The 16,119-nt window shown below is 39.6% G+C and overlaps 1 protein-coding gene across 2 annotated transcripts in view; it reads right to left on the reverse strand.

The window, feature by feature from the left end:
* HDAC10 (histone deacetylase 10) overlaps positions 1 to 16,119 on the reverse strand; it is a 680,378-nt gene that overhangs the window by 448,746 nt on the left and 215,513 nt on the right. For both annotated transcript variants that reach the window (XM_044088799.1, XM_044088800.1), the window contains one exon: positions 12,698 to 12,766. In XM_044088799.1, the coding sequence (XP_043944734.1) occupies positions 12,698 to 12,766 (69 nt within the window). The remainder of the gene's footprint in view (positions 1 to 12,697; positions 12,767 to 16,119) is intronic.

The following is a 16,119-nucleotide window of genomic DNA, read 5'->3' on the forward strand; positions in this document are numbered from 1 at the left end:
GGACAGGGAACAGGGTTTCAGTTTTTTTTTTTTAAGTTTTAGAATTAGAGAGGTGGGAACAGGTTTTAGGCAGAAACTATGGTTTCTGGTATTGTTTTAGTGGTAGTTTCCTGGGATGCATGGTGATTGGAAAATGTTTGTATGGTTGCTTGCCTGATGTTTGTATTATTGATGGATTTGAGTTTCTACGGGATTTAGGAATGAGTTTAAGGATGGTTAAAATTTGGTATATAATTATGGCATAGTTTTTTGTCTTCATTTATTTGCTTTTTAGTATGACTGCGAAGCATTCTGAAAATTTCAAGATATTGAGGGTTTTTTATTTATGCCATTAGCAGGAGGCACTTGTCTAGAAGCCTTTTTTCCCTTAGGCGGAGAGTGAGACCGCCTGCCAACAATTTATTTTATTTATTTATTTTACATTTGTTGACTGGGCTAGTCTAACTGGATACATGTCCATTTTCAGTAGAGGCCCAGGGAGATAAGCTCCAAGCAGGTAAAAAGAGAAAATACAGTAAATACAATACTTAAACAATACTATACATAAATTTCAATGTTTGGACTTTTAAAAATTCAAATTAAGTCTAGAGGTATAAACTCAAAACATAGTTTAAGATACAGCAATTTTCGATACACACAAGGTCTGAAGATGATAATATTTAGCCAAAGAAAGAGAGATGGAGGCATGAGGAGGTTATGGAAGAAAAGAACAGGAAATAATACACGGGCTAGTAGATGTTTGGTTTGCATAGACAATTGTTGTAGAGGGCACATGGTACAGGAATAAGGGTTGAAAACAAGATGAGAGAAATAAGGAGAGGAAGTAGGGTTCAGTCTGGTTTAGAGCAGGGACAAAGCCAGAAAATTTTCAGATCTTCTTTAAGGTTTTTTTTGAAGAGAGATGTAGATGAGAGAGATGTGAGTGTTCTAGGGAGCTGGTTCCAGATTTTGCCCACAACGTTAGTAAAAAGTGAGTCGCCTGCTTTGTTGTTAGATTTAACATTGGAAATGAGTAACTTATTAGCTGAGCGAAGTGTTTCCAGATTTTTATAAGGGGAGATCAGGTTAGTAAGGATAGGGGTATTATTTGGGTGGTAAAGAATTTTTTGTATGATCACTAGTTGATTATACAGAAGTTGGTTTTGAAGTTCGGACCATCCAAGCTGCTTAAGATTAAGACAGTGATGGGTTCGGAAAGGAGTGCCTGTGGCAAATCTGGCTATGTTGTTATAACTGGTTTCAAGCTTTCTTAGATTGTGCCTTGATAGATTGGTTTATATAGCAGAAGCATAGAATAGGGTGGAAGCGAGGTGAGTCTGGGCAATGGATGTTCTAGCTTGTGGAGTGAGGAAGGGTTTGACTCTATACAGGGAGCCTAGTTTTTTATTAACAGATTGAATAGTATTGTTGATATGGTCATCGAAGTTGAGTTTATCTATGGTAATGCAGGAAATAGTAGTTCAATTATTAGAGGTAATTATGAAGCCGATCTCTGGTGACTTAGAGTAGGAGCAAAAAGCAGAAGTTTTGTTTGTTTGGGATTTAGGAGGAGACAATGATGGGTAAACCAATTTTCAACAGTGTTAAATACTGTTTGAGTGAGGGTTTGAAGAGAGGTTGCTGATTTAGCAGTACAGATCAAGGTCGAGTGATCGGCATATTGTATACAGGTGGCTTTAGGAAATAGTGTTGAGATCATTAATAAAAATTGAGAAAAGAAGAGGGCCTAGGATAGATCCTTGAGGGACTCCAATGTTTACGGGTAGAGATGTAGCGAGAGTATTGTCCCAGAGCACTGCCCGTCGTCTATTTTCAAGATAGGATGTAAACCAGCGTATTGCTTGTGGGTCAAGAGATTGGGCTTTTAGTACACCAATCAGTAATTTGTGGTTCACCATATCAAAGGCTTTGGATAAGTCAATGAACAGTGCAGAAGAAAGAGAGTTATTATTTCGATTTCTGTTGATACAGTCTGTGAAAGTTAGTAGGGCGGTAGTTGTACTATGAAAGGGCCTGAAGCAATGCGAGCTACTGGCTAGTAAATTATTATGGAGCAGATGTTGAAGTAGTTGATAGTGAATACATTTTTCCATTATTTTGGCCAGAGGGGAAAGTAAAGCAATAGGTCTAAAATTAGAGATACCAGTGGAATTACCGCCTTTATGTAAGGGGATGATATGGGAAAATTTCCAAATGGATGGGATGTTTCCTTCTATGATTGTTCGGTTTATAAGGATGGATATAGGATATGCAATGACTTTGGCTGGTATTTGAAGGTATTCAGCCGGGAGGCGGTCGGCAGAAGAGGTACAGGGTTTGAGTTTTTGTAGGAGTTTACAGATAAAAGATGTTGGTATGGGTTGTATATGTAAGGAGGGCACTGAGCTATTTGTGTTTTGGAAAGGGGTGGGGGAAGTAGGGGATAGTATATTAGCAAGAGTTTGGATAGTTTCAGTGAAGTAATTGTTAAAGGCATCTGCTATTTGTAAAGGATTATCATGTGGAACTGATGATGGGGCTTGAGTTTTGGTATGTCCTGGTTTGAGTAGCTTGTTGATGCCTGACCAGAACTTTTGAGGATTTTTCGGGTGTGTTTGTTGAAGGAGGTTGAATTTCTTAGCTGTTTATAGAGTAGGTGGTCAGCAGAGCTCTTAGTGGCTCTCCATTTGGTCCATATTTTGTTTCTAAGGAATATTTTTTCTCTGGTTTGTTTTGTGAGCCAAGGGGCTGCTTTGTTTCTAATTCGGGAAGAGCAAGGAGGGGCATGATGATCTAGGATTTGTAAGAATTTAGTATTAAAGTAGGAAACAGCTTCATCTAGTCTAAGTTCTTTCAGAGGGGACCAGTTGCAGGCCTTTAGTTCTCTTTGAAAGCTCTCAGCTTGAAAGTGTTTTTTTGAGCGATAGGATGTAAAATTGTTGTTATTAGGACTATGAGCTTTTTGCTTTGCTATATAGGTTAGTACATGGTCACTAATGTTATCAGGAAGTGTTCCTGGTATGTAGGTTTCAGGATGACTATTTATAAGGATCCAGTCAAGGATGGTTTCTTTATTACTAGGGTTTGTGAATTCTTGTGGGGGTGTTTATTACTTGTGTGAAGCCATAAAGATTAATAAGGGTGTTAGTTTGGAGGAGCTACGGGTAGTCCAGTCAATGTTAAAATCACCAAGTACAATTGTTTCTTGAGGTAGATGGGTGGAAAGGGTATTAAGAATGTTTTCTAAAGTGTTAATATTGTTTCCTGGAGGAATATAGGTACAAATGATGTAAATAGATTTTGATTTGTTAAGGTGGAGTTTGATGGAGAGGGTTTCTGCATTATTATCAGAGGGCAATAACACATTATAGGATGAGACTAGGAGTTCTGATTTATATAAGATGGCTACACCGCCACCCTTTTTGGAAGTTCGGTCATTTCTGAGGATGTTGTAACCAGGTGGGGTTATTTCTAGGTCATGAGTACAGGGTTTCAGCCAAGTTTCTGTAAGGCAAAGGATATCAAATGCATGCACTTGTAAAAGAGCATGCAGTTGACTAAGTTTGTTATTAATGCTACGGATGTCAAGTTGAGCAATTCTTAGTGAGTTTGCTACTTGTATAGAGGCAGACATATTTTTGGATACATGTTGTTGTGGGTTATTGTAGAACTGTTGATTTGGGCCAGGATTGGGATGAATATCACCATCTAATAGGAGCAGAGTGGGATGTTTTGGTAAGGTTTTTATGCTTTTAAAGTACTTGGGTAAGTTTATCTTATTAGAAAAGTAAAGAATATGGGGAGATCTATGAAATCTTGGGAGTAGGTATGCTGAGGTAGAAGTTATGTTGCTATGGGAGAGGGAGCTAGGGTGTATGTTAGGTAGTGTTTGTTGGTGTGGAGGTACATAATTAGCTAGAGAGAAATGTTCATAGATGGTTAAAGTGTAGGGAACAGCTAGAAAAAAATACTGAAGAAATAAGAAGATAGTTTTTATAGTTAGTGTTCTGTGAGATGGTCATTTGAGGTAGTAGGGTAATATAAAATGTTACTTATAGTTAGAGTACGAGATATAGTATGGTAGAATAGATAAGTGGTGACTAGAAGGGGAAGTAGCAGTAAAGAGAGAGTTTGTAGGGCTGATAAAATTGTCCTCTAAAAGCAGGGAGGAGAGGGTTAAGAAGAGAGTTAACAGTGGGAGTAGATGTTAAGTAGTAGGGGGCAGTAGTAGTGAGGAGAGAGGTAGTGTGGTGGTTAATTCTTGTTTAGAAGTAGGGAGGAGAGGAGTAAGGAGAAAGCAGTGGGAGTGGTTAAGTAGTAGTGAGAGATGATTGGGGGAATAAAAGTAGTGGGTGTGGCTGAGTATGTTCAAGTGTAACAGCACTGGGGGTGAGTAGGAATTGGGGTAGGGTAGGGGAGCGTAGTGAGCCCGCAAGGCGAACGGAGCGGGCTAGAGCAAGTAGTGGAAGATTCAGCAGAGACAATCAGTGAGCATCATTTAGCTAGAGAAAGACAGTGGAGGAGGTAAGTAGCTGCTAGAAGAGCAGGTAAGGTATAAAAGAGAGGATAGTGTAAGGGGAAATTAAGAAGCAATAACTTCTAAACAAAAGCAGATCTGGATTGGTAATTCCTCTAAAACGCAGGAACAGGAGAAACAAAAATATGTTTCATCTCCTGCAAGGCTGTACCCTTATCCAGGACAGACAAGAAAAGTTCAGCAGCAGAAAAAAAAGACTTTTATTATCCAAAGGAGCATCCAGCAGTTTGGCCTTAATGTCACCAGGCAAAGCCTGAAAACAAAGCCAAGTGTAACACCCAATTTATTTTTATTTATTTATTTATTTAACATTTGTTGACCGGGAATGTCCGACTAGGTTCCACAGATCCTGTTTTCAGCGGAGGCCCAGGGAGAAAATGTAAAAATGCCATGTCTTTTTATAACAGAACCAAAGGCAGCAGCCCTGAAGGAGGCATCAGGTGCATCATAGCTGCATATGATACAGTTGTGGGCAACCAGCAACCTGAGAGGTACAACCCAACAGGGAAAAGGCAAAAGCCTTCCCCTCAGTTTCAGGAAGGTCAGAAACCCTTTTGAATCCTGAGAAATGAAGGCCAAAACATACCTGGTCATAATATGCATCTGGTAGTTGTTGGCCCAAACGTGGCTGCAGTATAAACCTTTTTGCCCAGCTTCTCTATGGCCCTAATATCCTTATCTGAAGGGAGCAGCTTGGTACAGCACAAAAGCATGCACAGCCTGTCAGAAAAGACAGACACTGCAGAAGGATCAGCAGAAGGACATTTATAAAGAAGTTTACATTCCTCAGGCACCTTGTAAAATCTCTCAGGTTTCTTGGGAGCTGAGAATCAGGGTCAACAAAAGCTGCTGAAAAGTTATCCAGGACAGCAGTCACAACAGGAGAAACAGCTGATGCCACAGCAGACTTCATTTGAAGGAGCATTGAAGGACCTCTCCTGAATGTCAGAGACTAGAGAACAATCACACTTAAAATTCCTGTATGCAGACAACAGTATCCCCAAAGGAGAGTTCCTCCAAACAGTAATCTGGACTAAAAGAATCCTCCTCCTCTCAACCACAGTCCAAGGGGGAAGGGATTTCAGAAGAGTAAGCCAGGAACACTTCCCCAGAATCCAGATCCACATCTGAAGAGTCCAGCTCTCTGAGTCTTTTAAGAGGAGTGGAAGACCAGGCCTTGAGATGGGAAGACCCTGCCACAGCACCTTCAGCTAACAGCTTAAGACATTGGATATTCAAGGTAAATAGATAGAGGAAAGATGACTATGTAGGTTCTTGGGGACAAAAATTTGGAAGATAAAACACTGTGTATGGTCATGGGAAGCATCCAAACAGAAAATACATCAGTCATGACAGTCTTTATGGAGAATCTGCCTCCCACACTGACATCTTCCCATCCCAACAGCACTAAATAAAAAGGAAAGATTAGAAGAAGCTTCAATGGGACACTTATCTGAAATGCAGCTTGTTAACCAGCACAGCAGAAGGACGTTCAGACTGGTGGCAAAGAAGTTCTGAGTATGTGAATCCATATGTCACCCTTATGTCCTACGCCTCGTGTAAGGAATGTACATGTGACGTACATGCCTGTAACTACTAAAGGCTTTGGCACGCTGGCTGAATATTGGGAAGGAGATCCCTCAGTTTATGAATGCTACAACAGTGATATGGAAGGACATCATACAAGTAATTAGTCCAACTCATGACATCTGAATCTCACTGTGGAATTCTGTAATAAAGGCACATAAAAATGCCGTTCATAGGTGTGTACTAGGCTAATGGCCCTGGAGCCTTTACAATCCTAGCCCATAGGATTATCCTGGCATCGTGCCACCCAACCTTAGTTACTAGTGCCTCTGTCGAGTAGAGCCACTGGAGTGATCCTCGGGGTGAATTCTTTTTATTTCCCATCCACTCATCAAGATTTCTCTTGAAGAGGGCCAATGAGGTGCTCTGCTTGACATGTATGGGAACTCTATTCCATAGCATGGGCAGTCTCTGGGTTATGAACCTGTCCCTCCAGCATGTTCTGTTGATTGTGGTAATGAGGTTGAGGTCTCTGGAGCATGTGGTGCAGAGGGATTGGGAATTCTTTAGATGTAGCATTTCTAACAGAGCTGGGTCAGACATGGCTTTGTAAAACCAAGCAGAGATCACCTCTAAGAATGTGATATGAGACAGAGAATAGTTGAAGTTTTTTAAGTCTGTCCATATAGGACAAGTGTTTAAGGCCTAGGATCCTCTTTTTGACGTACTTTTACGGCCTCTCCAGTTGTTGCAGGGTGTCTAGTGAAGTACATGCCAAATGGGACACTGTACTCTATGATTGGCCTAATGAGGGAAGAGTAGAGGGAGACAATGACCTCTTTCTTCCTGGATGCAAAACCCTTAGTAATGAGATGCACCACGCAGAAGGACTTTCTGACCACAGTGGCAATGTGGTGGTCAAAAGAGAGGTTGCCGTCAACCTGTGTTCCTAGATCTCTTATAATGCCTTCTGTGTTCAGTGGACTACCATCAATGTGGTAATTCAAGGAAACTGGGTTTTTCCCAAGGGGGATGATGACACATTTTTTGGCATTGAACTTAAGGCCATGGTTCTGACACCAGTCGTTGGTCTCATTGAGGCCTTTCTGTAGGATGTCACATTACTTGAGGAGTTAATAATAGCTCTCAACTTGCAATCGTCTGTGAACTTTGTCAGCCAGAGTCCCTTCGTGTTGGCTTGGACTTCAGAGAAGTAGATACCAAACAGGAGAGGACCCACGACCAAACCCTGTGGGACTCCACTTGTGAATGGTCAACAGTCTGACTTTGAGTCAGCTACTTTCACACTGTGAGTTCCATTGGTGAGCCAGTTTGCAACGCACCTAGTGATATAGGGGTTGATGCCTAGCTTAATGAGTTTTTCTAGGATTCCTGTGTGGGGAATGGTATCAAAGGCCTTGGCCGGATCAAGGTAGGCTGTATGAACCACCCTGTCTTCATCCGCAGCTCTGGTAACTGACTCAAAGAAGTCGACCAGGTTGAGCAGGCATGATCTTCTCTACACAAAACCAAAATGTGTGGGATCCAGAGTTTCAAGATTCCCTGTATCCTTGTTTATTAAGTTCATGATGATGCATTGCATAGCTTTGCATATCAGACTTGTCAGGCTAATGGGGCGATAGTTCCCGGGGTCTGCAGTCGCTCCTCCCTTGTGGAGAGGGATGACGGTAGCAGTGCACCATTCAGTAGGGACAAAGCCTGAGGTGAGGCTGTGACTGAACTGGGAACACAGGTGAGGTGCCAGTTCACTCTGTAGTTCATGTAGAACACAGCCGGGGATATTGTCAGGTCCCATAGAAGCTGTATTCCTGGCCTTGGACTGTGCTGCTTTAACCTGTGCAGCAGAAATACTGGGTGCCTGGCAATCTACTGGTATTGTGACTGGTCCTGGGGGAGGGTAAAATTGCCTTCTAATACAGAAATGTGAAAGGATATTGTTAGCTGTTCAAGAAAGGAGTTCCCATACATGACACTTGGGAAACCTAGTGCAAAAACTGAGAACTCTATATAAAAGGTTAACATGAAATATTTGCTTTAAACACAGTTGTGACTTCAGCAGATACTAATGTTTGCGACAAAATTTGCTGAATACTCACAATAAAGGGTCTGTACCACAAAGTCTGTGAAGTGTTGTGGATCTCATTTTTAAAATCTAGTGTAAAATGTTCAGATTTAGTACAGTTATGAAAAAAGTTCAACAACTTAAAAACACAGTCATAAATATGGCAGCCTGTTGAGATCACTCTCACACAATGTTCTTCTTATAAGTATATTTCATGATGCATAAAGCATTACTGTACAATTCTGTCTCAGAACATGATTTTGAATTTTGTGTGAATTTTATTTCTTTATTTGACATTTTTTATGAAGTAACAGTTTCCAAAGGAACTGCACAATAACAGTATTACAGTTAATTTGGTAAGGATGTGCAGACACTACATTAAAAATCTGGGCTCAAAACACAAATTATTAAGTTATGGTAACAGTTTAAAATCAGAAAAAGAATATTAGAAAAAAAAAAAAACTAAGTGTGAGAACGGCCTCCAGTACAGGGCAAAGAGGATTGATGCAGATTTGTAGTTCTATAGGGATAGGGGTGCAGTGTTGTGAAAATGTTACTTGCTGTAAGAGAAAAAAACTACAGCACTCACCATCTACTCTTATGGCAGTAGTTATTGTATAGTAAAGTCATTGGTGTGTGTGTGTGTGTGTGTGTGTGTGTGTGTGTGTGTGTGTGTGTGTGTGTGTGTGTGTGTGTCTCTGTAGGTGCATGAATGCAGCTGAAAGAACAGAAGTCTTTCTGAGTGGTTGAATTAGGGAAGGTAGGGGATGCCAACTGTGTGTGTGTGTGTGTGTGTGTGTGTGTGTGTCTGCGTGCATGTGTGTGTGTCTGTGTGAGAGAGATAGAGAGACAGAGAGACAGTGTGTATGCACATATGTGTTTGAGTGCTGAAGCATGTGTGCCAGTGTGTGGGTTAGTATTTCTAGGAGAGTAAGAAATTGCGTTGAGGGGCCTGTTTATGGATTCTGGAGTGTGTGCGTGTGTATATATTTTTGTGTGAATGTCTGGGTGTGCATGTTCACGTGTGTTTTGTGTGTGTGTGTGTACGTCTGCATGTTTGTGAGTGCATGCGTTGTGTGTGTGTATTTCTGTCTGCATGTCTCTGAGCGTATGTGTGGGTTGTATGTGTGTATTTCTGTCAGCATGTCTGTGTAAGTAACAGGTGCCTATACTACCACAGTGCATGGGCTGATACGGAGAATACTAGCACAGTCAGGTCTGACAGTACAGTGTGCGATTCAAAGACATACTACTCAGCCATTAATGAGATGTTTCTCTGTGCAGCGTTATCGTGTCTCTAAATCAGAGACTCGCTCGGTTAACCTAACTGACCAAGCCATATTGTCCAGTTAGTACAGCTGAAGAGAATCTCTCTGAAACCTGGCTGCTGTCCAGTAGTTTTACTGGTATTTTATGCAATTAGCTAGAACACAAGTTGGTGTTCTTTCCATTCAGTCTTTTATCTCAGTGGTGTAACTTGTCAACATTCTTATTTTTATATTGCTGTTCAAGTCTCAGCTTAATTAGTAAGCAATTAAGGGGTATACTTTGTAAATTGTTTTATCTGCTGTCAGTTTTTGAGGTGCCTTTCTCCCTGGACCACCAATGAAAATGGGTTATGTCCAGCTGCTTACTGCCACTGACCAAAAACGAAGAAATAACCACAGAAAAAATACATCACTAAAATTTAAATGATACTGACTGGGCTGGTAAGAGTTGTAGACAGATGGTACGATTTTTATTTGCTGTGTGTTAATACGCTAAGCTAGTGAGTGTACATGCTTTGTGCACTTTATTTCAGTTCTGACTAGCAGCTACCACTTGGGCTATCCTGAGCATAATTAGCTGACACCTGGATGCAGAGCTTCCTTCATTGCTAATACTAAAGTGAAGGATTCAGGGATGATAGGGAAGGTCTTCTTATTTTGTACATTTCTATTTTACTCCTACAGTCACCTAACCACCATCTACTGTCTGCCATCCCAAATATTAATAGTTGCTGCTGGGGTACTGGGAAGCCCCGTTATCAGTTTTAAAGAGAAAGATACTAGAGATGGTGACGGAAAACACAGTGGTTTACTGGGAAAGGAATGTTTTTAGCTCTGTGTATTTATTTATTGGGGTCTTTACTCCAGAACATTACAACATCAGCAGTGTGATGTAATATTCAGCTATGAATATTTACTTAACAATAGATCTGTTAGATAGGGTAGAGGTATTTTCTTTATGTTACGTCATTATGACACCTAATTCAACTGGCATGCTAATGCTAGCTCTTTGGCATACTGGGATAAAGCCTTGCTATGACCCAGATGACCATGGACTGGATAAGTAATCTGAACTCTGTAGGAGTCAGCAGAGGCAATGGGGAAATGAGTGGCAGGCAAAAGGTGTGTGTGTGTGTGTGTGTGTGTGTGTGTGTGTGTGTATGTGAGTGTGTGTGCGTGTCTGTGTATGTATGTGTGCCTGCGTGTGTATGTGAGCGTGTGTGTGTGTGTGTGTGTGTGTGTATGCATGTGTGTCTGTGTGTGTGTAACTGTGTATGCATGTGTGTGTGTGTGTGTGTGTGTGTGTGTGTGTGTGTGTGTGTGTGTGTGTGTGTAACTGTGTATGCATGTGTGTGTGTGTGTGTAACTGTGTATGCATGTGTGTGTGTGTGTGTATGTGTATGTGTGCCTGCGTGTGTATGTATGTGTGTGCCTGCGTGTGTATGTATGTGTCTGCTTGTGTGTGTGTCTGTGTATGTATGAGTGTGTCTGTGTATGTATGTGTGCCTGCGTGTGTGTGTCTGTGTACGTATGCGTGCCTGCGTGTGTGTGTGTGTGTCTGCGTGCCTGCATGTGTATGTATGTGTGCCTGCGTATGTGTGTGTGTCTGTGTATGTGTGTGTGTATGTTATGTGTGTGTCTGTTTATGTGTGTGTGTATGTATGTGTGTGTGTGTGTGTGTGTGTGTGTGTGTGTGAGTCTGTGCGAGTATGTGTGACAGTATATGTGTGTGTGTGTGTGTCTGTGTATGTGCGTGTGTGTCTGTGTATGTGTGTGTGTGTGTGTGTCTGTGTATGTGTGTGTCTGTGTATGTATGTGTGCCTGCGTGTCTGTGTATGTATGTGTGCCTGCGTGTGTGTGTGTGTCTGTGTATGTATGTGTGTGCGTGAGTCTGTACGAGTACGTGTGACAGTATATGTGTGTGCGTTTGTGAGTCTGTACGAGTACGTGTGACAGTATATGTGTGTGCGTGTGTGTGTGTGGAGGGGGTGAAGGTGGTGTAGTTTGCTGCGCTGCTGACACCCACTGGAGAATGGAGTACAGCATGCAGCATGTGGCCTGTGGACATGTGCTTGACGTACCCAAGATGTGCCTGCACAGAAACCTTTAAGGTGCTGCATGTATGACAGCATTACATGCGAGGCAGAAGGAAGAAGAGATTCCTACATAAACAGGTGTGCATTTCAACTGCGAAGAGAACAAGTTAAGCCCTAAAAGGAAAAAGTCCTCATGGCTGCTTAAATGACTGGCACAACACATTCATCCATTATGAATAGGCAGATAGTTGGTAGTCAAAAGGGGAAGAATAAAAGGCAAAAAAAATGAAGCTGTCATGTTGACTGATGCTGTCCAACATCAGACCAATTAGCCTGTGCCACAGGTATAAGTCTAAACTTTTTTTTGTAGCTGTGACTAACTGTAGTATCCACAATGCTGTCCCTGAAAGAACCAATATGATACTGAATCAGCTGCTCTTTAATTAGCAGAGAAAAGCCTTGAACTGAAGCTACCCTTGTACAACTGCAGGTTTAGGACAGAGCTTATCAGACCCACAAACTAACACATAGCTGTGTATGACACTCTCACACACACACACACACACACACACACACACACACACACACACACACACACACACACACACACACACACACAACAGTTGCTGTATGCAAGTGGAAGCAAGTCAACACAAAAATATTCTGTGTGATCAGACAAAAAAAAAATAATAAACTGGATAAGTGGCATGCAATTCTCCTTCTGAAGTCAGTATCGTTGAAACATTAGGAGTGAAGTAAACTACAGGGGTCTACATTATGTTGTTGAAAGACATGCTCAGCGAAGATGTCTTCATTGACACAAACATCGAACCCAGTAATCACTGAATGGCCACGTCAATGACTTTCGTCCCAGGGGAAAAAAATCGCTTGGCCAAAGAAACACTAAACAAACGTTCAAACATAGTGGAGGGCTTTGACCCCACACCTCCTCTAACTAAATATACCAACACCGAGATTACACTACAGTGGGGAAAAGGGCAAATCCCCAATGGTGGCCAAGCTGTTTTTTCCCCTGGGAAGAAAGTCACTGAAGTGGCCATTCGACAATTACTGGGTTCGATGTTTATGTGATGATGAAGACAACATGAAATAGACCCAAGTACAGTCTAGAAACTCCTTAATTTCTTAAATTGAGACTGTGTAGCAATTAAACAGAAAAGTGTTGCAGCGTATAGTAACAGTATCTCACACTATCTCAAAAAATAACAAAACCATACAAATAATTACACAATAGCTGTTCACAAACCTTGGATCATCTTCAAATATAAACTGAGTGCCTTGTCCATGGTGTATGTCCCAGTCAACTATTAGAATCCTTTGAAAAAAAAAAAGAAAACATTACTTCTTAAAAATAATACAGTTATACATATGTACACATTCATGTGTGTATTGTGTTTCATGTGTGTGCAAGAAATAGGTGTGTATATGACTTTGTCATGCATTCAAACTATCAAAAGTTTGAATGTTAAGGAACAGACAAAAACAGTTCAAATAAAAAAAAATCAATAATATATACCCTGAATCGCAAAGATTTGAATAAAATGAAAAATGTTCTTTTTTTTGTTTACAATGGGTCAAACTCCCAACACGCCCTGCAATATCACTTGCTACTTGCAAATACCAACTCCAAGACTGCACTACTGTGGAGAAAGTAAATTCCTTGACCCCCATTGTACCACGATCTTGTGCATCTAAACACTGGCGATGTTATATCTAAGTAAAACTTAAAGGGTTACATTGACAAACCATTCAGTAAAAACTGCAAGAAAGACTCATTCAAGCTAGAATATCTAAACAGTGGCGATGTTATATCTAAGTAAAACTTAAAGGGTTACATTGACAAACCATTCAGTAAAAACTGCAAGAAAGACTCATTCAAGCTAGAATATCTAAACACTGGCGATGTTATACATATCTAAGTAAAACTTAAAGGGTTACATTGACAAACCATTCAGTAAAAACTGCAAGAAAGACTCATTCAAGCAAGAATTTTCATTGTGTGATACCCTGCAGTTTTTACTGAATGGTTTGTCTATGGAACCTCTAACATTTGTGTGGACGTTGTTTGGGATATTTTACAGGCATACACCCCACGAGCCACAGCAAAACCAAACCAGGAACAATGTTCAGAGAACAAGCTTCAAGGAACCAATCCAAAAGTAGTAGAAAAATCTTTTATTAACAGTTGTTAAGCACTTTCGTTTGAAACAAACTTCATCAGAACAACATCAAAAATGAAACACACACCCATTTTATACCCCTCCTATCGGTATCACATGATGCAATTAAAACATTAAAGTAAGACCATATGCAGCAATAAAATTTTAAAATTACTTACTACCATAATACATAAGTTTCGACAAGGGGGTAATAGAACAACCGTCATTTAATCCAGGATAGTTATAAGCATCTAATAGAATCTGCCATCTCAATTCATTCCAATCCATGTGTTCTATTACCCATCCTTGTAAGTCTTTACTAACCTGTTCAATAATAAAAAATTAAAATTATGAGTCTTGTATCTTTCAACATGTCTATAGAGTGCATTGGTAGACTTATTTCTAATATCTAGAATGTGTTCATATACTCGTCTCTTAAAAGGTCTACTAGTTCTACCAATGTAAAATGCTGTACATTGGTTACATTGCACTAAATAAACCACATTAGATGTGTTACAAGAAAAGCATCCTTTTGCATTATACTTCCTATTCCTAATACAAAAACTATCCATAGAATTTGTATAATGGCACAAAGAACAGCATCCACACTTTTTGTACCAAAATGCAACTTTGTATTGTCCTTTTTAATGGCCTTCTTTTCCAGTCTAGTTTTTAAAGACCTATCTTTCTTGAAAACCACTGTTGGTATTGAACCCAGTTTATCTACAAAATCGCCATTTTGTAAAACGGCATGCCAGTTTCTACAAATACTCTCAAAAATTAAAGGACTATCTAAGTTATAAGTTGGAATAAAACTGGGTGCATACTTATTATTAAAATTTGAGGGAGTGTCACAAATAGTCATATCTACCCTAGAATGTCCAACTATAGGTACATAAATACCATTTTGTCTCTTGGTAGTGACTTCCGGATATATATTATTCAACAACTGTGCAGGATAACCCCTTTTATAAAACATATCCAGCACTTTCTTAGCTTCCATGATAAATTGTTCATCATTAGAAACAATTTTAGCGACACAAACCAACTGCCCGTTAACTACTGTCTTCTTTTGATGTTTAGGGTCCCAGCTGGAATAATGCAAATAAGTATTGGAAAAAGTGGGTTTCCTGTACAAATATGAATAAAAACAATGACTGATAAAATCTTTCCTAATCTCAACATCTAAGAAAGAATTTTTTTCATTATGATAATGTGAAGAAAATCTCAAAAAGTCAACTGCATTATTTATGTACACCAAAGAATCATTCAATTTCTCATCTGTATAAGTCCAATAAATAAAAACATTGTCCAAAAATCTAGCATATAATGACCAACAGTTGGAATACTCACTATGAAAGATATACTCTGTCTCCCACTGGCCATAACATGATTTGCAAAACTAGGGGCACAAGCTGCCCCTATTGCAACCCCAGTGATCTGTTTATAGGTTTGACCTTGAAACAAATACAATTGCTTTTAAATACTACATCCATCAAGGTTACACATGCATTTACCATGATGTTATTTAATTTGCCAATGGAAATAATTGTTCAAACCAGGATAATCCCATATCATGAGGAATTACAGAAAATAAATCATGAACATCCATGGTCACAAAAATTCCTGTTTCGCTATAAGGAATAGTATATTTCTAAGAATTGCCATGAATCTTTCAAAATATTGCTATTATTCAAAATATCTTTCTTTATCTTGTTGTCTATCCACTGTGCCATATAATACGTTTTAGACCTGCACCCATCCACTATTGGCCTAAATGGTGGATTTTCTAGGCATTTATGGATTTTAGGTATACCAAATATACTGGCCAATGTAGGTTTTTCATTCAACATAAAGTCATAATCATGTTTCATTACCTGACCCGGTAACAGCATGTCTTTCTTCTAAGAGCAAAAAAGTCTTACGGAATGCCACATTCATTTCATTAAGAGAAACTTCACAATACTTATCACTAAACAACAGTGCATTCATCTGATTTTGATAATCAACAAAATTCATTACAACCACCCCTCCCCCCTTATCAGACTTCATCACCCTGATATCATGATCATCAATTGATTCATGCAATACGATGTTTAATCTGGAACATTCAAATATTTCGCCTAACTTTTTTGTCTTAAAATCTGATGGATATCAAATTTACACATTCTTTCAAATCTTAGAATAGAATTGTTAAGTGAGGAATTACTACACTAGGGCAGTGTGGTAAATTGTTTGATAAACCTATACTTGTTATTAAACAACACTTTAAAATTCAATTTTCTAGTGAAGAACTTTAAGTCACATATGGTATCTATTACATTTGCCCTTCTCGTTTGCACAAAAGTAAAACCTTTAGATAGAATATCAGCATGGCCAATATTTAATAATTTAGATGAATAGTTATATATTTTAAAGTCACCAACTGAATTTTCTATAATATTCAACGGCGGTAACATATCAGTACTCACAAATGATGTTTCATCTAGGTCAAAAAATTCATCTTGTT

Source organism: Protopterus annectens, chromosome 11.part0, assembly GCF_019279795.1.
Source record: "Protopterus annectens isolate FY-2018-M chromosome 11.part0, PAN1.0, whole genome shotgun sequence".
Lineage (NCBI taxonomy): Eukaryota > Metazoa > Chordata > Ceratodontiformes > Protopteridae > Protopterus > Protopterus annectens.